Source organism: Malania oleifera, chromosome 3 (assembly GCF_029873635.1).
Source record: "Malania oleifera isolate guangnan ecotype guangnan chromosome 3, ASM2987363v1, whole genome shotgun sequence".
In the NCBI taxonomy this organism is placed as follows: domain Eukaryota; kingdom Viridiplantae; phylum Streptophyta; class Magnoliopsida; order Santalales; family Ximeniaceae; genus Malania; species Malania oleifera.
This window is the reverse complement of record NC_080419.1, coordinates 50,343,826-50,365,539: the sequence shown is the minus strand read 5'-3', so window position 1 is coordinate 50,365,539 and position 21,714 is coordinate 50,343,826. Positions and strand designations below refer to the sequence as shown.

The following is a 21,714-nucleotide window of genomic DNA, read 5'->3' as shown; positions in this document are numbered from 1 at the left end:
ATATATAGATGAAATATTTAAATATATAGCCTCTTCATGAAAACTATCTTACAATTTTTTCTAGAGAATGATATTTTTTAAACTTGAATAGACATATTCTCTTTTGGAGAATATTATTTTCTTATGGAGTAAAACTTATAAGAAATAAATTAAATATAAATTGAATAAATATTTTAGATAGTTAGAGTCTCGTACTTATAATGTGTTATAATAGATGCAGAAAAATAAATAAAGATGAGATAGAAATTTACATGGTTCTACTATACCTATTCCACAGGCCGATGAGATCAACAACTTTACTATTTCAGGAAAAATTATAAGATGATTTAGAAATGACCTTATATAAAATATTTCTATTCATTTTATCCCTTCTTTTCTCTTCCTTCATCCTTTTTATATGTCTACTCTCTTTAAGAATGCTTTGTGTATCATATAAAATGAAAGGGAAATAACCCGTTTATAGAGAAAGGGATGAAAAATAAAGGAGTGGAATATAAAGGAGTTGAAGAGGAAAGGGGGACAACCATATTTTTCATTAACATGTGCTTTATGTTTAAATTATTAACGAAAGGGGTGGCTAATTTTTAAGAGATTTTCTCGTGGGTTACTCCCTTCCCGCTGCCGCGAGTACCGAGCAGCGTTCGAGCATCACCGCTGCGCCCGCCCAAAACGAACACGCTTCAACAGCACCCCAGCTCATTCTGCAGACTTCGGCAGCTCAATCGCTTCAAATCTCAGTGTAGAAGAAAAAGACACATCGAAGAAACTCCATATAGTAGTAGAGTAGAAGAAGAAGAAGAAGAAGCAGCAGCTAGATCTCGCAACACATCCTTTCAGACATGAGGAGGTACGAACGATTACTGGCATTTCCATTATACTTTTTGTCGCTTTTTGAAAGCATCAATTCAATTTTGTTTTCTGGAGCAACGAAAGCATTTCGAAAATCTTAATCGAGAGCATTTCCAAAATCCAGTTTCTTGGATCTCTCCTCCACTGATGATCCATTTTGCAATTTCTCTGGAACTGTTTCTTTGTTCGTGCAGGCCTGGGCATCACCTTCATCATCACCATCATCGGCAAAAGCAATTTGGAGTAATACGAGCGCTGCTGGGGAGGTCCATGATCGTCGTCGTTGTTATCTTGATCTGTTCCATCTCGCTCTTTGCGACACTTAAAGGGAATAACCGACCTGCGTCTCCATCTAAGGTCAGTTAAAACTATTTCGGAGGGGTATTCAATTTAGAGATCCGGCAGTTTCTAGGTTACCTTTGTTACTTTTGGAACCTGATAAGTGCTTCCAGACTCTTGATCAAACTACCCGTGAACTTCAAGGAACTCTGTTTCATCTTTTAGTTTCCATGCTTCAACTTTTAGGATCCTGAATGGCTCCACTTAACTAACTGTTCTAGTCTAAAAAAAAAAAACAAACAAACATGTGCTGTGGCTTACAGGCTTACAACGGATTTTTTATATGAAAAAAATGTTTTATTATTAATATGAATAATTTGATTAATGTGTTTCCAAAATTAATAATTTGTTTTTGACATTTTATGCAGATTGATTTAGAAGAGATTTGGGGGTCTGCTTCTTCCAGGGGTTGGAGGCCATCATCTGCGCCACGATCTGATTGGCCCCGTCCGTAATTTTCCTTTTCTGCACAAGGATGTTTATGTGGAATGATACTAATGTCATACTGAAATTCTATGACTCTACAGTTTCTGATTTTGGGGTCTATTTTGTCTTTTTCCACGGTGGCAGCTCCTCCTAATGAGAGCAATGGCTATCTGCGTGTTCGATGTAATGGTGGTCTGAATCAGCAACGCACTGCGGTTGGCTTCTTATCCTACCTATGGACACTGTTGCATAATTTAGGCATACTTTCCTCATAAAGTTTTTGTTGCAAAATTTTCTGTGGGTTTGTCTGCTGCTTTTTCTTTTTTAATGTACACAAGTTTGCCTTCCTGTTATGGTTCTGTTTGTTTTGGTGCTAAATGAAATCAGGAAAATAATTGTGTTTTTGTATCTAATTGGGGCTGTTCTGTATCTGTTTATTTTGGCTGAAGATGATTTGGAAGTGAAGCATCTTTTTGCCTATCTTTGAAATTGTTGGGTTACTAAGCTAAATATTGAAGAGATCAAAAGATAAGCTGAAGGAAAGTAGTATCCATAGTTTTAAATCACGGTAGCGGGTAGCGTAACGTAACAGTAATGGGTGTAATGGGAAGCGGGAGTAGCTGATGTTACATAACGGGAAGTAGGTGTCACGGCCGTGAATTTTTTTGAAGCACGCCCAACCTTGTGCATATTAGCGTACTTGCATGTTTTAAGCTTTTAGCCCTTCTTAGAAAGAGTTGTAGTGTATTTTAGATCCTTTAGTTCGTGTAACTAAGTTATTTGGTAAGGGCAACAAGTTTACATTTGTTTTAAACCACCATTAATAGAAAAATTTCGTGTGTATGTGTATTTATGCTTCTCATCGTTCTTATCTGTGATAAATTCTTATGTGTGGTAAATTAATTAATAAAGCAAAATACATTATACACTCCATTAATCTATTAGACACATAAGACGTACGAATAATACAAATATAAAATAGCTAGAAAAGAAGGAAGGTTGAAGTTGAAAAATATAGAACATAAATATCACATTACTAATATTATCAAAATAAAATGTTTTCCTGACAAGTTTGTATTTTTAAATTGTTAATTAATGCATCTATTGTGAGTATTTAAAGAAATAGTAAATTTTGTGTCATTGTCATCCTCATTATAATCTTTTCCTCCTTCTGCCACTAGGTATATTGAGAATGATATATGAAAGAGAGGGAAAAAGTGAGAAGAAAAAGTAAAAAATAAAATAATTTTTAAGTGTGACAGTCCTGTACCGGTTACGTAACGGTCTTAGCGGCCTTTATGTAACGGTCACGGTCTGTAATGGCCGTTACGGCCATGATTTTCTTCCCACCGATTTCGCGGTGTGTAATGGTATGGTAACCCAAAAAACCATTATGGCGTTACGTAACGATCGCGGCCTTTATTTAAAACCATGGTAGTATCTTTATCTTTTTGCTTTTGGGATATCACATCGCTAATTAGCAAGAGTAGTACTTTCTTCCTCCATTTTGAAGAAATGCATGATGCTGGACAGCGGGAAGATGAAGGGCAAGAGACAGAAATAAGAGAGAAAGAGAAAACCAGAAGGACGGAAGAAGAGTTGCTTTATTCTGGAGGGAGAAAGAAGAGGAACACAAGAACTTTTTTGATTTCAAATTGATTACTGATTAGAAATAAGAGAGAAAGAGAAAACCAGAAGGACGGAAGAAGAGTTGCTTTATTCTGGAGGGAGAAAGAAGAGGAACACAAGAACTTTTTTGATTTCAAATTGATTACTGATTAGTCTGATTCCAACATACAACTACCAAATGCTTGTATTACCTAAGCCTACTAAAACACAAAATTACAAATTATTCTCTGAACAACATGAAAATATATTGTATATACAACAAATAGAGAATACATGCATTTCATTTCCTGAAACTACACCTAAAATGTATGCCAACCAGGTGGCCTGAATGGTGATGGCGGTCTTCAGTCATACTCCCCAACCGGAAAGGAACTTGACTGTGGAGAGTGTGACTGCAAATGACTAGTGATATCTTGGGAGAACCATCATGAAAAAATTGAGCTCTGTCCTCAATAAGCTATGTGTATCCCTTTCATTTTGGTAGGATTTAAATGGAGAGTGTAAAAAATCTCCTTTTCAGAATGATTGATGGGTTGTAGAATGCCCATTCAATGATGTTATAAACATTCTTGACTGGCTTCACCATCTGGAAGAGTGTCTCAGGTTTCATTAATGAAGACAGCTATTAGAACATTGAAGAACTGCAGGACACGCTTCTAATGGACTTGGCTACCAAACTGAGAAGCATCCCCCTTCCATGGAATGAGAAAGCAGTGATGTCTTAATATGAGTTTGTACAGAGGGTAGAGAGAATATTCAATCAACTGTTCCTATGCTATTCTTTCTGTTAGCAGGGGGCTGGAGAATGAAAGTAACTTTGGCAAACAATTTGGAAAATTAAATGCCTGCAGAAAATCAAAATGCTAATTTTTCTTGCTGGGGTATGAGTCGTATGACAGACTCCATACTCTTGATTTCAGAGCCAAATCGGGCATCACTGAAAGCTCCATTTTCCTGAGATGCTCCTTGGAACCAGAAACAGCCTTACATGTATTGAGATTGTTCTGAATCTAGGAATATTTGGAACTTTATGACTCATCAAGATGACAACTTTTTCTCAAAACCACTCCATGACTGGCTGCTGTCAAATGCTTAGGACAGATTTGTAAGTTCAAGTATATGTCTGTGTGTGTTTCTTTTTTGTTATGGACTGCGAGAAACCAGGTTGTGGTTGGAGACCAAAATTATGCAGCTAGGCAAGTCATCCACAAAATTGTTAGGCGAAGCGATGATGCTAGAGCATCCTTTGATGATGAAGGCAGCAGAAAGGATCACACAAAAGTCCATCTTATTAGATGGCTGCCTCCCCCTTCTCCCTTTTTAAACTGAAACACCTGATGGCTGCTGCAAGGGCAACCCTGGCCTGGCAGCAGGATCTGAGAAAATCTGACAGAGGTTGGACATGGGTTTATGCACATTTTGTATGATTTTTTACCACCAGCATTGTTGCTGAACTATGGAGCTTAAGGAAATGGATGAGTGTTGCCTGGGAGTGGGGAGTGAGGAGAAGTATTGTAGAATCAGATTCACTATGCTTTTCACTTGCTCAGATCCGAACTGGGTGAACGAATGCTAGTCCCATAAAGCCTTATTCAGGATTCAAGAAGTTAATAAAATGGAGCTGGAATGCTCCATCCAAGAGACCCTCGGAGAAGGAAATGGTTGTGCATATTGAGTGATCAATGAGGGAGTTAACATCTAGGTTGAAGACTTTTTTTCCCTTCCTCCTCTGCTGGGATTTATGATCAGTTATTAGCTGATACTTTTTTTGGCTGGTATCTGTACTGTTTCTTTATAAAACAGAGTTGGAATGCTCCATCCAACATACCATCAGAGAAGGAAATGATTGTGCATATTGAGTGGTCAATGAGGGAGTTAACACCTTGGTTGAAGACTGCTTCTTTTCTCCTTGGCCTCTGCTGGGATTTATGATTAATTATTAGCTGATACTTGTTGGCTGGTATCACAACTATTTCTTCTGTTTGTTGGCCCACCCCCCACAAACAACTAGTCAACAACAACAAGAGGAGGACAAATATTGTGGCTTTAATAGATCAAGCATAATTGTAGGATCTTCTATTCTTAGAAGATGTCAAATTTAATAACAATTTGTTTTGCTGTAATATCATATACAATTCTACTAGCTACATTGTTGTTTTTTTTTCTTTATAGCATTTTTTTTATTAAGCATTGTAAAGTTCAAATTTTTATTATTTCTTGTTGATTCATTCCCTTAAAAATGATAAAGTTCTATTTTTTATTATTTTTTCTCGATTCCTCCCCTTATTTATTTATTTTTAAAAAAAGCGTACACATGATTTTTTTTACTGTTAATATATGTTGCACTTCCACCATAGATATAAAGGATAATTTTTTCAAAAATTTTCATGAATCCTTATGTTATTTTTTTAGCATATCTACTTAATGCTTTATTTTTGACTCTTTAGCTTTTAGTGTATCAATTCATATTTGTTGAAATTTCAATATATTTTACTATTTTGTTTGTTGTACACACATGCATGTCATTCGGAATCGATTTTTCAAATTTTGTATCGAGTCTTAATATTTGATTTGATTCTCAATTCTCGATTAATGAAATTGGGATTTTGATTCACAATTCGAATCTCGATTTGACAACTATGGCAAAAGGTACAGTGATTGAGTCTATTTTAGCCATCTAGAGTGGCCATATTTAGAACAGTAACTGTGTAAGCTGGGATAGCAGCTGACATTATGGAACTATGCAAGAGCCAAAGAAGATTATTTACAGAAAAAGAAATACCTGATGTAACAACCACATCTTGGGTTAGACAAGGAATACACAACTTTGAGGCCTAAAATGACACATTTAGTGACTACACCATGCAAGAAGAACTTTTGATCTAAAGGAAAGTGTCCTCCATTCCTTGTCTCCTCTTTTAGCCTCCTCATTCTACATCACTATCAAAATTTTATTCTGGGCAATGGATTGCTGATGATTGAATTTGGATTTTTTTTTTTTTTGGGTGTTAGAACCAAACAAGGCCCTAAAAAAGATTACATATGAGAAAAATATCAAACTGAAGTCATGAGTTGTTAATGCTGGACACTAAAAGAAGACTTACTTCTCTGAATGGTTAGCATTAGCTTTGTGCTTTCAAAGAAAATGTTTATGTAACACTTTTCCAAGCTATTTGAAAATGCATCTTATTTAGTAATGAAAAATGAAGAGAAAGAAACCTTATCCATTGAGGAACAGTTTTTGTTACTGTACATCAGTTTGCATCCAATGAAGAGAAGACAGCTTGGTTCCTGAGTGGTGAGTGGATTATATGACAAAGAAATTGTGGGGCCCAGGAGCTCAAGTTGGTTAGGAATTCAGAGGAAAAAGGCTGGTTTTGAAGAAAAGTGAGGGGGGTCAAGGGGTTGAGGGAGCTAGTAGGCATCTTTTTTTTTAAAATTTTTTTTTTTCTGTTTGTAATAACTAATAAGGGATATTTTGGCAAATTTTTGAGCCTTGTTTCATTTCATTTCTCTTTTACATTTTCAGTTTTTGTTGTGGAAAAGTAAGGGAAAAGTAAGGGAACACTTGGCTCTGTTGTCTTTATAGTTTCCGGTTTCTATTGAAAGTTTTCAACTATTGTCACAAATATGATTTTCGGTTGTTGTGGTAACTTGATGCTAACTGTACTCTACTATCCAAAATATGCTTGATTATGAATAAAATCATTATTTTACAGATTTTTTTTATTAAGAAATTTATAAATTAAAATATTTTCATCCTTTTCAAGTTTGGATGTATAGTATAATTCTTATTGGGTACTGTTTACCCAAGAGAATTTAAAGGCATAAGTATAGTGATTTCTCTTTTTTATTATAATATCTTTTAATGTGTGTTCTTTGTTTTTTCACGATTCTAATCATATTTTAATTGATTCCATGTTTAAATCTATTTTTAAATGTTGATCTTATAAAAGTTTAATAGTTGTACCATTAGTTGCTTAGGACTTGAGAACAAGAATTTTATAGTGATTTAGTGGTGGCACAATAATGAATTGTTATTTGATTCAAACCAAAAAAGAAAAAAATGCATTCAATTAGGTTTTTTCATTTTTATCTTTTAGGAACATACCAAACTGGTTGCTAGTTTTCATTTTTTAGTTTCTGTTTGAGGTTTTCAGTTTCTGTTTCTAGTTTTTGTTTTTGGAATTTTTGACAGATACAAACTGGCATAATACTTTTGTTTGTAATGTTTAGTGACACAAATAACTTCTCAAGAAAAAGAAAAAGCATAGTGGCGGAGAGGGTTCATTGAATAATAGCAAAAAGGAAATAGACTTAATCAGCAGAAGCTGTACTTTACCAATTCTGCCAAAATATGATTAGGGTTTAGGGAGACACAGAGTTCCTGCAGTAATCCTCCAAAGAGTGAACCTTGAAGTTCCAAGGGTGCATATTTGGCAACCACACAAAATTACATTAATGATTCTTGAAATGTTGATTGCCTCAAGCCGCTGAGACCTGGTTTAGGTGGTAAAGGACTGTGGTGTGGGTTGTGGGAGATCAAAGGTTCAAATCTTACCAATAAAAGCCCCAAAATGTTAATTGCCTCATTAAGAATGTTTGGTAACTCCTATGGTTCTCTTTATCTTTAATCCATTTGAGTGGTCACCTGGAATTATGATCTGAATTCCCATTGTTTTGAGTCTTTGTATTTTTAATGGGTACGTAAGAATCTTTTGGGCTTGTTCAGTTCCTCCAAAAGAGCACTCAGCTTAGCAAGTGCTTCAAATTTTGACTTTAAACTTAATCCCTGGACAGTGCTCGCATAAAAAACTGGAAGAAATATAGGTCACCATTCTGATGAAGCTATTATCATAGTTCAATATATTCTTGAAACTGCTATTATAAATTGTCATTTCACTAAAGCATTTCATTTAAATGTCCTTTATGTCGTCGCTTTGGTACTCACTGAGGATACAAGGGGTTATTTGAGGCTGGACACTTTTTGTGAAGTACTAAAACTCAAATTATGTGTTCTTCCAAGCTAAAGTTCCTCCATAATGCTCTCAATTGTTGGAGTTGGATCTCAACTATGAAGGAGATTTGTGCAATGTACTGTCTAATGGAACGTGACAGCCTGAACCACAGGGTTCATCAGTAATTTTAGGTTGCAATTGGAAATGCAAAAACTGAAAAGTATAGATTTTGAAGAAACAGTGAGTGCAATGACCATATAAATATCTCATCTTGAAAATTATTAGAGAAACATGAGACATGTCTAGCTGGTATTAAAGGTATGGATACGATAAAAGATTTATTATCAAAAGAATCCCTGTCCCTATCCTCCGCTTTTGCCCATTGCATTAATAAATTAACTCTGGTGCTATTGACTAGTGACGTCAGATCTTGTCATTTCTGGGAGAAGTGATGCCAAGATTATTCTAGCAAGAATAGGTATAAATGGATTTCCCACAGGGATTGTTCTCTTTGAAAGATTGGAGCTTTCAAGTCAATGGATGGCTATTAAGGATAAAGCCAGTTGAAGCTTCTGGTACAAAAAGGAAAAAAGAATTAGCAGTTTGTGCAAAGGAATCTCATAGGGTGAAAGAATTGAACATTGCAGGAAGAGTTGCACACAGAAGAATAGGGTGTGCGAGCTAATACTGTTAATTTCATAATATAAATATGATCCATTCTCTCTGTTTTTTCCTGGGTCTTTACATTTAGGGGGGGGGGGGGGGGGTACAGCAAAAAATAAAAACTGTGATACTTGGGTTTAGAGTTCACTTTAATCTTGAATTGGTGTTTTCCATCAAGCTCATTTTGTTTTTTGGATACAAAAAATCCATTTCTTTATGCCAATAGCTCTTATGGGGTGCTCTTTTATCGTTGTATGATGGCAACGTTAATGCTGCATCTTCAAGGGTCTTGCTTAGTTTTGATGGGTTTTCTATGAAGTATTTTGGTGTTAATTCTTTTTCCTTGGCATTAATCGTTGATGAAAAGTTGTACTTACAGTAGCATGTTTTTAAGTGCCAAATATGCTATTGACATTAATATCAGATGCAGATGACTAGTTACAAAGTCATAAACCCCCCACTCCCCAAAACAACCCAATTCTAGCTGTTAAGTATGCCGCAGCTATAGAAACCTAGTACTGTTTAGAATTCTAAGTTTAATTACCTTGTTTGTTGATACTTGCATGTAGGGAAAATTGGTCATTTGGAGTTAGTTAAAATTGCAAGGCCTGTTGCTATTTATGGATGTCGTATTTTCTCCAAAACTTGCATCAGTCTCTGTGCATCTTTGGATATTAACCTTCCAGGGAAACAGTTACTGCTAAAGGGGATGCATTTAGGTCTGAATTGTGTCTTATGGGCTGCAGAAGAGCAGCCTTAGGTTGCGTATTCTAGGGAATATGGCTTTGTGTTGCCCACCTCCATGGGGCAGAGTAGAGCTAAATTTTGATGGATATGCTATTTTCCCTCAATATTGGTTGCACTTTGGAATATTTGGATTGTAATACTATTCCTTGTTTCTCCAATATTGCAAATCCTTTCTAGTCTTTCTCGGGAAGCCTAGAGAGTTTAAAGGGTTGGATTAAAGGGATTTAGTGGTGAACGAGGATTTTTTGGTTGTCATCTCTTGTGCAAACTTGGAGGTACGGGATCTTGGCCTATTGGTTTGGTTGATTGAGGGTGATTTTTATATAGTTTTTTCTTTTTTTTGAAGGATTATTCTACTATTTTGTATTCTCTTTCTTTTTCTTTCTCTTATATACTTTTCTTTTGTTTTTTTCTTTTAATAAAAAAAGAATCTTACAATTGACTTGGCATTATATTTCAATTATCTAATGTTTTTGTTTTGGATAACCTGGGGACTCCAGCCACCATTGCCCACTTTGAACACTATGGTGCGGCACCAAACCCGGGGGGGTGAAACCCGCCCGCCCATTGACACACTCCTGATAATTCACCGAGGTAAACTCTCAAGGGGGAATCGAACCCATGACCTTGGGGTTACCAAAGTCACAAGTCGCCCTTACCACTTGAGCCAACCCGGCTGGGCTTCAATTATCTAATGTTGATATTGATTTGTTTTGAAGCAGTCTTCTACTTCAGAATTTTAGCAATTTGAAGAAAAATAATAAAGTTTTCCTGCAAACACCTTTAATACCACAGATGCTGCCTATGAATGAGGCTGCTCATATGAATTAATATATACTATTTTGGATGCTCTAGATTTGTAATGCGGTCCTTGCTGCACGAATCATGAATGCTACACTCGTGCTGCCTGAGTTGGATGCAAACTCCTTCTGGCATGATGACAGGTATGTCTTTCAAATTACTTCATAGTTTGTGATTCATACAATTTGCTTAGCATGTAGTGCGTTTCTAACACATTAGGGCTTCTCATCATTAAAGTGACATGGAGGGAACATAATTATGCTGTGTGGAATTTCTCAAGAGACTAGGAAGTCAGAATATAATAACTGTAATTAGCATTGGTAGAATTGGAAAAAAAATATTTACATAGGTTTAGAGATATGGTGGTAACTGGAGTTAACACTGACAATCTATTTTGTTTTAATTAGAAAATGATGTGGTTGATATGTGTACGTGAGTATTTGTGCATGTGTTCCATGTCTGTATTGATAATCCGAGATTGACTCTTTGATGGGGCTGTTAGAAGTTGTAACAGGGGTTCATGGATGAGACCTTCTGGATGAATGCCTTGTAGTTCTAAAGGAACTTGGTTTTGGGCTTTTAAGAATTTATCTGTTACCTATTTTGGATGTTGAATAAAGAAATGCCTCAATCTTTCCCTCTTCCTTTTGTTCTAGAAGAGAAAGTAAACATTATGTTCACTTAAAAATTATCGTTGTGCAAATTACTATGCCAGAGTTTATCTATTTTTGACATATCCTACGTAGGTTTGTTCTTTGCTTAATTCTTCCTATATGGGTGGAGGTCCCTTTGCATGTTTTCCTGTATGGGGTGAGCCCTTTGTTTGGAGTTGATGTGGAAGAAAAGAAACAAACCCTCACGTAGAGGCAGTGTTTGGGGTGGCTAGGAGGAAGGTATTGGGGGGATAGAGGCACATGAGGATTTTGTTGAAGATTTTGGCATTGCTTGGGTTTCAGTTTCTTTTGGAGCATGTCATTAATGTTGAAATGATGTAGCTGTGACTTCTCCTGTTTGTTTGATTGCTCAACCTACAGGTGCTTCAAATTGGTTTCTATTGAAACCTATTGTAATGATTGCTCTTTTGAAAACTAGACCAAATTGAATCAGGCTGATTATGGGCCTATTGTGTTTTTTTTCATCTATAAGTCTACTGCTTCGGATGATGCCATCATAGCAGAGCTCCTTGTTTTATCTTGCAGTCTAAAGCAGGCTAAAAGAAGACGTTTATCAATGTTTTTGTAGAACAGAAATTCTACTAACCTTGTCCTTGGATGTACAATGGCATGGGCATGACATGCATCACATACCAAGGGACATTTGGAAACTACTTGTATGATGGTATCTTTCAATTGTAAGTTTCAAGGTTGCCTTGATAACACAGACTTGGTTGACAAAGGTGCCCATGGCTTGGATTGTCTCCTATGAAAATCCTTCTGACTTAGCTTGTAATCATAGGGAAATGCATGACTCCCTAACTTGCTCCCTTTTAGTTTCTCTCTCTCTCTCTCTCTCTCTCTCTCTCTCTCTCTCTGTTTTTCTAGTTCCACTTTCATGAGTTGATTTCCTTTTACTTTATCTTTTTTACCCTATAGTAAATTTTATTTAGTGCATACTAGCAAATTAAAGAAGAAAACCGAAAAGAAAAAAGAAAAAAACAAACAATCAGCTCACATTAACAGTCCAGCAAATATCGCCAATCTCGCTAAATATCTGAAAAGCTCACCCCCTTAAAATTCCCATGATCCACACATCGAAGGGAAGCCATATAATGAATCTTCTCCCAGACTGGCAAAGATGACAACTTCTCTGAGAATATATGCGCATTGCATTCCATCCACAGCCCCAAAAAAGCTACAAAGGAAGCACATTTTTAGAGCATTGCCCTTTCCTTTTTCCTGCCAAAATCAACAAAAGAAATTGCCAAAAAATCTTCCACTGTTGCCGGACAAACTCAACATTCTCCGAGTAAACCAAATAATTTATTCTGTACCCTCCATGAAAGGTAGGGATAATTTTTTCCAATATATGAGATTTCAGTTGAGCAATGGGGCCAACATTTACTTCTGGCATGACGTGTGGTGTGACAGCAGTAATATTAGAGCTGCCTTTCCTTCCATCTACAGTTTGGCTTGTGACAAAGATGCCCTCATCAGTCATCATCTCCAAATCACTGATCATGGGATTTTTTGGAATATTCCTTTTACTAGGGATGTGGGAGACATGGATCTTCATGCAATCTTTGACTTTTCCAGCAATCTCTATAGTTTTTGATACCAAAACTTTTCTCAATGAACCAAAATGGGGTTTGGACAAAAATGGTGTTTCAATGTTAGATCTTTCTACAAGAAGCTCTCTTCAATGGGATGGGAACAAATTTCAACAACTCCCTTTGGATTCACATTTGGAGGACAGCAGCCCCTTCAAAGATTTTCATTTGTTGTGAGTCTACACATGGAAATGTTTTAATCCTTGACAATCTACAGACAAGGGGGCTTATGGTTGCAAATAGATGTTTTCTTTGTATAGCTGATTGTCAACCACATTCTTCTCCACTGCCTCTGGACAAGGAATTTGTGGAACATGTCTCTGTCCTTGACTGAATATCAGTGGGTAGCTGCAAATTCTGTGGGAGGGGAGATTTGGGCTTGGAAAGGCATCAAAGCTACCAAGGAGAAGTGAAAGGCTTTGAATCTTATCCCTATTGCCACCTTTTGGCGTGCTTGGAAATAAAGAAAAAAGAGAGCCTTCAAAGATACAACTACGTCGCTTCAGATTTGCAAAGAGCAGTGGATTGCTGTTGTTTCCAATTAGCATAGTGGGCAAATTGTGAGTGGTCATAATGTAATTCTTGACGTTTGTGACACTCTACAGAGTAGTTGACATTTTGTATGACAGGTTGGCATCCCCTTGTAATTATAGTATTGGCTACAACTATCATTTGAAATTAAACTATATAATTAATTATGTAATCAATATTATAGTTCAAAAATCTTTAATTATGGACACCTTGGTTCAAATGTGTACGTAATTATGTAATTGTGAGTGTATGCAATTAATTTGGTTCAGTTATGCAAACCAATTAATATGCATGCATGCATGTACTTGGTTACATAATTGGTTAAGTTAAGCTATGTCCGTAATTATTTAGATATGTAACTATAGTATTGGTTACAACTATTATTTGAAATCAAATTATATAATTAATTACATCGTCAATACTACAATTCGGAGATCTATACATAATTTGTAATCATGGACATCTTCAAATATTTAACGCAATTATGAGTGTACAAAATTGGATGGGTTCAATTTTGAAAACCAATTAATATGCATGCATGCACGTATGTATGTGTTTACGTAATTGGTTTGGTTTAGATATGTCCATAATTATGTTGGTATGTAATTATAATATTAGCTGTACTTGTTATTTTGAAATTAAACTATGTAATAATTTGGGGATGTATGTGCATAATTTTGTAAAGTGTTAGGGTATGTACATAATTATATAATTATATACATACATATGTGATTTGGTTTGATTTAGATATGTATGTACATACGTACATAATTATAATATTGACTACACTTATCATTTGAAATTCAACTATTTAATTATTTAACTAGTTATGTATTTCGTAATTACGTATTATTATTATTATTATTATTATAATTCAGGTATTTAACCCTATAAGATGGAGGGAAGTTGTGGCAATGATAATGTTTGAAGCTATTAGCTTTTTCCAATATTCAACAATTGGCTTCTGATGTTTTAATGTTAAATGGGTTGACCCATGTCTAAGTGAGTAGGGTCATAAATGGTCAAATATTTTATATAAATGGGTCATAAATGGGTAAATGGATCACGAATGACACAATCCATTTTGACCCTGCCCATCTTCACTCATACCCCCTCATTTAACATGAATATCTAGTGTCTCCCTTGTGTAAATTCTCTTCCTATGAAAGAAAATTTCTTTTGCTATAAAAAAAAATCATGAATATCAAGAACCGCCACAGCCATTTAGCAAAGAGAGTTGTTTTTTTAAGATACCAAATTGCCAAGACCCAAACCATCCTATCGTTTAGACCTACACATCTCCTCCCACCTCACCAAATAATCCCTAAGGCCCCCAATCCTCGACCACAGGAAATTGATCATTATTTTCTCAATCTTGCTAGCAACCCCCATAGGAATCTTAAAAATAAAAAGAAAATACAACGTGATACTAGAAAGACATGCCTAAATGAGAGTAATTCTACCTTCAAGAGAAAAAAGAGCATCCTTCCACCCATCTAAACACTCAAACACCATCTCCATGACCGGATCACAAAACTTAGCAAATAGGATTACTCAACAAAGGAAGCCCTAAATAGGACAAAGGCCAATTGATGCAAGGACCTGCAGCCAAGGGAGAGGTTAGAAGAGATTGAAGAGAAGAACGAAGGGGAAGAGAGGCGAGAGGAGATACAAAGGGATGGGGGGAACTCACGTTTCACTTCATTTCAAATTCAACAACCTCTTAGAACATGGCTTTCAGATACTGTTTACAAGAGAGCCTCTTCACATGAAATTACACATATGCCCCCAAAACTATATTACATTATAAGCATACTCATAGAATACACAAAATACTACAAACAAGCCCCCAAATACACATAATACTATATTAAATAAACTAAACCCATAGTAAACTACTAACAATGTTTTAAAATGCGTTTTTGAGGTGTAGTTCAATAGGCGAAAATCTAGCTATGCATACACGTTTTGGGTCAGAGCATATGCCTCCACTGAAGAAATGCATTTTTTATGCCTCAAAGAGGAAGGCACATGCATTCTGGGCCAGCACTTAACTTTAATAATATAAAAAAATTAAAGGAACTGCAAAATAAGACAAAAAGACCCTTTCTTTCGTGCTTCTATCAACGAATGGATGAAGAATCGAACGATTGAAGGTTCCTTCGACAAAGAGCCACTGTCATCTTCTTCGACAAGCTCCTCCAATGGGATGACTGCACTGCCAGCTCTATCTAGCTGTTCATCCCTTTCGCTCTCGTGTTCTCTATCTGCAACGAGATAATTGGGTCGTCGTCTCTCACTCTCGTCTCAAGTGTCTCTTTCTCGGCTCGAGACCCTTTTCGATGGAGGTAGTGGACTGTGGAGGGAAGATGGTGCGAGAGAAGCAACCAAAAAAGTAAGATTTCTTTATTGGGTGGGAAGGAAACCTGCAAGGAGGGCACGTGGCAGTGGAAAGTCCGTGTGGCTGTAGCATTATTTACACTTATAGGAATACAATATAGGTAATAGAGACAACTTTGATTAATGTCTTTTGATTTTTGTTGAACTATTTTTTTAGTTTAAAATTCAGACAACAAAATTTATAATTTGTCTTAATAAATTTTATATTATTTTTTGAATATATAATTTTTTTTATATTGTAAAAATAAAAGCATAAAAATATCAAAAGGCTTACGCCTCCTCTTCTCAACAGGGGTAAAATGCCTCACCTTACACTTTTGCCTTTTAAAACACTGCCACTAACTAAATCCAACAATTTCTTAACCCAATTCTTCTTAATTATTCTCCACCATGGATCTTCCCAAGGTCTTGCTTCTTGTCCTACATCAACTCTCCCCCAGTTAGAAAAAATTCAGCTTTGAAATTTGACATGTTGGAGGATCATAAGCAAGAAGCAAACTTGGAATCTTTGAAAGCTAATGCTTGATTGAGACAAGAAACCATGTTCTATGGACAATACCATAGAACAGATTTGAGCATTGGCATCAATGAACTCATCGGGGATGACAAATTCCACAATAGAAATGTTTGGTACACTTTGGATGTCTTTGAACACATTCATTTCCTTTCTTGTAGTGTCTTCAAGTTGAGTAACTCTAGTAGATTCTTTGTCTTGGTTGATTGGTAGAGTGGGCTTCAAAATGATCTTATTACCATTATATTGGAAGACATTTGTGCTCTCAAGCCCTTGAGTCACACCCAATCATCCAATTAAGGAGAACCAAGGAGAACATGGCCAATCTTCATCAGTATGACATCACACCAAACATTATCAAAATAGTCACCCATTTGGATAGGAACCAAACATCTTTCACAAACATGTGTGGTAGTGTTATCAATCCAAGATGTCTTATGAGGCTTTGGGTGAGATTTTGGATGAAGTTGCATACAAATGATCCCATTTGAAGAAACCATGTTAATAGGGCATCTTCCAACGATGATGATTTTGCAAACATTTCCTCTACACCTGAGAAAGGTATGGAAAAGCTTGAAATTGTGCCCAAGGTATGATAAATGGCACTCCTTTGTCCAATAATTTGTCACTTTATTGCTGGATTTGTAAACATATGCACTACAATTATGTATCACCAAAAGTTCTTAAAACAATTTGGCCTCAATTCTCATTCTATACATGTAAAACCACAAGTTCACTTTTAAATATTTTCAAGTTACCTTTAATCTTGGGTTTCACATAGATATAAAACAAATTCACTTACAAAACTCACAAATTGCAGCAATAAAACCTAATTTTTTATGCTGGCAGCGACAATTTCTTGCTTTTCATACAAATTATTGCGCTTTCTTGCAATATATTGTCCACAATCAAAATACCTTGTTGCAGGTCAAAATATCACGGAGAAAATCCACAGAGAAAACCCCAAATATTGTTGCTGGAACCAATTTCTTGCGATTTTGGAAGCTGCATGAGAGTCTGGCAGAATCTCACCTGCAGTTGCCTGTGTGTGGGGTGCGTGCGCCGCTGGCGAGGGTCCTCCAGTGATAAAAGTTGAGGCGATGGGAGATCAAGGGATGGGATTGCAGTTGTGGTGGTTGTTGATGAGAAAAGCATAGGAGGTTAGGGTTTTTGAAGAGTTGACAGCTAGGAAATTTTGGCCAGGGCATGGGGCTTTACCGGTAGCCAAAAGGTGATGAAAATTTACGCTCTAGGGTTTCGGCGGGGGAGGGGGGGGGGGTTCTGTTTTTGTGGGTGTGGGTGGCGTTGTAAAATCTAGGCTGGAAATTAGGTTTTTGAAGAATGAAAAGTTTAGAACTGCTTTTTGTGTTTTTCTGTTTTTTTTTAAACTGAAATTATGGGCTGAGAAGAACCAGAGAGAGAGAGAATGAAGGAAATTGAGATGGAAAAATAAAGATCGATTTTGGGCTCTGATACCAAATGATGCAGGGGCAGGATCAAGGATCTGCAGCCAGGGGGAGGTTAGAAGCGATTGAAGAGAAGGAAGGGGAAGAGAGTAGAGAATAGAGAGGAGATACAAGAGGGGAAAACTCATGTTTCACTTCATTTCAAATTCAATAACCTCCTACAACGTGGCTTTCACATACTATTTATAAGAAAGCCTCCTCACATTAAATTACACATATACCCCTAAAACTACATTACATTACAAACATACCTCTGGAATATGCTAATACTACAAACAAGCCCCCAAATACACATAATACTATACTAATTAAACTAAACACATTGTAAACTACTAACTAAACCTAATAATCCCTCTTCTTAATTATTCTCCAACATGGATCTTCCCAAGGTCTCGCGTCTTGTCGTACATCACCAATCTAGACAACCACACCACATCTCCAAAGACAACTCCCTAACACGCTCAATAGACACATTAATAGCCACTTTACCACTTTTCCCCATATTAATCTTAAGCCTAGAAACCTTCTCAAAAATATGGAGAAGACCCAAAATATTCAAAAAAAGACTATGATCCTCCTAAATGAAGATAGTATCGTTAGGAAACCAAAGGTGTGAAATCATTAACCACTCCCTCCCCACTTCTAGCCCTTTCACTATACCTCTATCGGCAACCCTATTCACCAATCTACTCAAAACATCGGCCACTAAAACAAACAAAAACAAGGAAAGGGGGTCACCTTGTGTAACCCCTTACATAGCCCTAAATCAAAATTTATGCTTGTCGTTCACCAAAACCTAATAACTCATGTTAGACAAGCAACCTATCATCCATCGACTCCATCTCTCTCTAATTCCCATCCTCAAAAAAAATCTTATCCAAGAAGCTCCAGCTCATTTTATCGTAAGCTTTCTCGAATCCAACTTAAATATGAGCCCCTTCTTACTTCTCCATATATCTTCAATGACTTCATTAGCAACCAAAATGGCATCCACAATTTGTCTCCTCCCCATGAATGCACTTTGAGCCTTAGTGATATTTTTATCAAGCACCACACAAAACCTTTTAGGTAGGTTGATAATTTTATAAAAAATAGATACTAAACTATTAGTGTATAATTAGATATCTTGATAGGCCTACTTTTTTTTGGCACTCATGAAAATGGAATTAATACTCCAGCTTAAAATCTCATTCCAAAAAAATTCATTAGAAACCTTAAGCTAGTCACCCTTAACCACTTGCAAACAATCTTGAAAGAAAGTCAAATTGGACCGGCTTTGATGGCAACTGTGGGAAAACCGTGTATAATTAGTTAGCTATTTTAGGATGTTCTTTTAATAACAGATTGTATCCTTAGAATTAGGCCTATACAGCTAAGTTTCCTATTCTGTTAGGGTGTCCCATAAATCATGGGATTTGATTTATTAATTTACTTTTTGGGAATGCTAGGATTGTTGTATATACTCACATGTAATGTTTAGATCAATACATAACTCTTTTCAATTTTCGACATGGTATCAGAGCCAAATTAGGCTCCTTAGAGTTTCAATTTTTTTCAGCCTTCATCGCTGATATTTCCAGTCTTCATTGCTGGTTTCTTCCCGTCTTTGTAGACCTCTGTTCTACTCTATTTTTTGAGCTCGTGCACCTCTGTTTCTGCCAAGTAGGGCTTGTTTTGTCAAAGCCTTAAAAACTTCTATTTGCCTTAATTGCCTATTTTTCTCTTCTGTGGGTTTCACTTTTGCCCAGTCGTCATCATCATTTATGCTTCCGGTTGACATCATCATTGATTAGCTGATTGTTGAAGCCTTCAAGATGTCAGAAATCGTGGAGACTACTACTACAACCCAATTAGAAGAGGTAATTCGACCCCAACAAGCAGGAGAATTGCAGAATATTCATGCCTCCTAGAGGTTAGATGGAAAGAACTACCTTAAGTGGTCTCAACTCATTCACATAGTGTTGAAAGGCAAGGGAAAGATTAGCCATCTCACGGGCATAGGTCCTAAACTAGGGGATCCTAAGTTTGAAGCATGGGATGAAGAAGACTCTTTGATCATGGCGTGGTTGTGGAATTTCATGATTCCAGAAATAAGTGACACGTGCATGTTTTTGGCTACTGCAAAGGACATCTGGGATGCGATTTAGCAAACCTATTCCAAAGCTAATGATGCGGCACAAGTGTACAAGGTCGAGGTAAAAACTATGGCTGCAAAACAAGGGAATAAAACAGTCACTGAATATGCAAATCAACTGAAATCCTTGTGGCAGGAATTGGATCACTACCGGGTGATAAAAACAAAATGCTTCGATGATGCAGCGGTTCTAAAGGCCTTTATCGAACAAGATAGGGTGTATGATTTTCTGGTTGGACTTAATCCAGAATTTGATCAAGTGAGGATACAGATTCTTGGGAAGTTGGAGGTTCCAAGCTTTAACGAAGTAGTGACTATAATCCGAAGTGAAGAAAGTAGAAGAGGGTTGATGCTTGAACGACAAATCACTGATAGTTCGGCTATGGTGGCTAGTGGTAACAATCAATCAGCCACAAACATGGAGAGAGGAGCAACACTTGAAGGAGAAAAAGGTGGCCAGATGAAAACCCAAAATCATGACGGATTATGGTGCACTTACTGCAAGAAGTCTCGTCACACCTGTGAAAAATGCTGGAAACTTCATGGAAAGCCTCCAAGCCGAGAATGGGGCCAAAAAGGAGGACAACCATGGAGCAATGGACAAGTTCACATTGCTGCAGGACCACAAGGTGAATTGACATCGTAGGAGCTGAGTAGTTTCAACCAAGAAGAGATTGAGAGGCTGAGATCACTTATCAACAGTCTTGGAAAACCTGAAGGATTTCCAGGTACTTGCTCTTTGGCATATTCAGGTGAGCTTCCATCTTCTATTGGATTAAATGCCTCAGATAAAACCTTTACCAACTCCTGGGTCATGGACTCAGGAGCAATCAATCATATGACCCATTTATCCAATGTTTTTTTAACCTATACTCCATGCCCAAGCAGTAGGAAAATAGCCACAGCAAATGGATCCTTGACCACTGTAGCTGGTTTTGGGGATGTGAAAATAAGACCATCAGTAACTTTGAAAAACGACAAATCTGGTCTCTATACATAAACTCACTCAAGATTTATGTTGTAATATGATTTTTGATAGTAGTAATTGTATATTTTAGGACAAGGATTCGGGGAAGATGATTGGACGTGCTAGGGAAAGGAATAACCTCTACTATCTTGAAACAGCAAGTCAGTTGCACATGACCAAGGACAAATTATCTTCTTCCTTTATGTCAAAGTTTGTCTTATCCAATAAAAAAAAAAATTTACTTCATCATTGCTGACTTGGACATCCATCATTTAGGGTTATTAAGGTTATGTTTCCTTCCTTGTTTAAGGATTTAGATGTTGAAAACTTTCAGTGTGAGGTATGTGAACTTGCTAAACACAAGCGAATACCTTTTCCAATTAGTTACAAAAGAAGCTCAATTCCTTTCTATCTTATTCACAGTGATATTTGGGGTCCATCTACTCTTTCTAATGTTTCTGGGGCAAGATGGTTTGTTTCTTTCATTGATGATTGCACTCGTGTCACCTGGATTTTCCTACTTAAACATAAGTCTGATGTTAGTATTGTGTTCCCAAATTTCTATTCCATGATCAAAAACCAAGTTGGGGTCAATATCAAAAGGTTTAGGTCAGATAATGCCAGGGACTATTCAATCAAATTCTTACCCCATATTTTCAGATAGAAGGAATAGTACATGAGTCATCTTGTGTCAATACCCCATAGCAAAACGGGGTAGCAGAGAGGAAAAATGGCCATTTCCTTGAAAAAACCAGAGCTTTGTTGTTTCAAAAAAATGTGTCTAAGGTTTTTTGGGGGGAAGCAGTTCTGACAGCCACTCATCTGATAAATCGTTTGCCTTCAAGAGTCTTGGGTTTCAAGAGTCCTATGGACATACTTTCCACATTCTACCCAGACCTAACCACTACAAACAACCTTGTTCCTAGGATTTTTGGGTGTGTGTCATTTGTCCATGTTCATAGTCACAACAGGGGGAAATTAAATCCGAGGGCTCTAATATGTGTCTTTGTGGGTTATTCTTTGA

The 21,714-nt window shown here is 36.7% G+C and overlaps 1 protein-coding gene across 3 annotated transcripts in view; it reads left to right on the top strand.

Annotated features, from left to right (window-relative positions):
- The first annotated feature begins 521 nt into the window (after nucleotides 1–521).
- Nucleotides 522–21,714, top strand: part of LOC131151112 (O-fucosyltransferase 1) — a 56,368-nt gene continuing 35,175 nt past the window's right edge. For 2 of the 3 annotated variants that reach the window (XR_009135692.1, XR_009135691.1), the window contains exons 1-5: nucleotides 522–847; nucleotides 1,044–1,206; nucleotides 1,557–1,635; nucleotides 1,759–1,829; nucleotides 10,467–10,555. Coding sequence is in view for 1 of the 3 variants with exons in the window: in XM_058102315.1 (XP_057958298.1) it covers nucleotides 840–847; nucleotides 1,044–1,206; nucleotides 1,557–1,635; nucleotides 1,759–1,829; nucleotides 10,467–10,555 (410 nt within the window). In the remaining 2 variants the exon portion in view is untranslated. The remainder of the gene's footprint in view (nucleotides 848–1,043; nucleotides 1,207–1,556; nucleotides 1,636–1,758; nucleotides 1,830–10,466; nucleotides 10,556–21,714) is intronic. The other variant, XM_058102315.1, reaches the window with a different exon arrangement.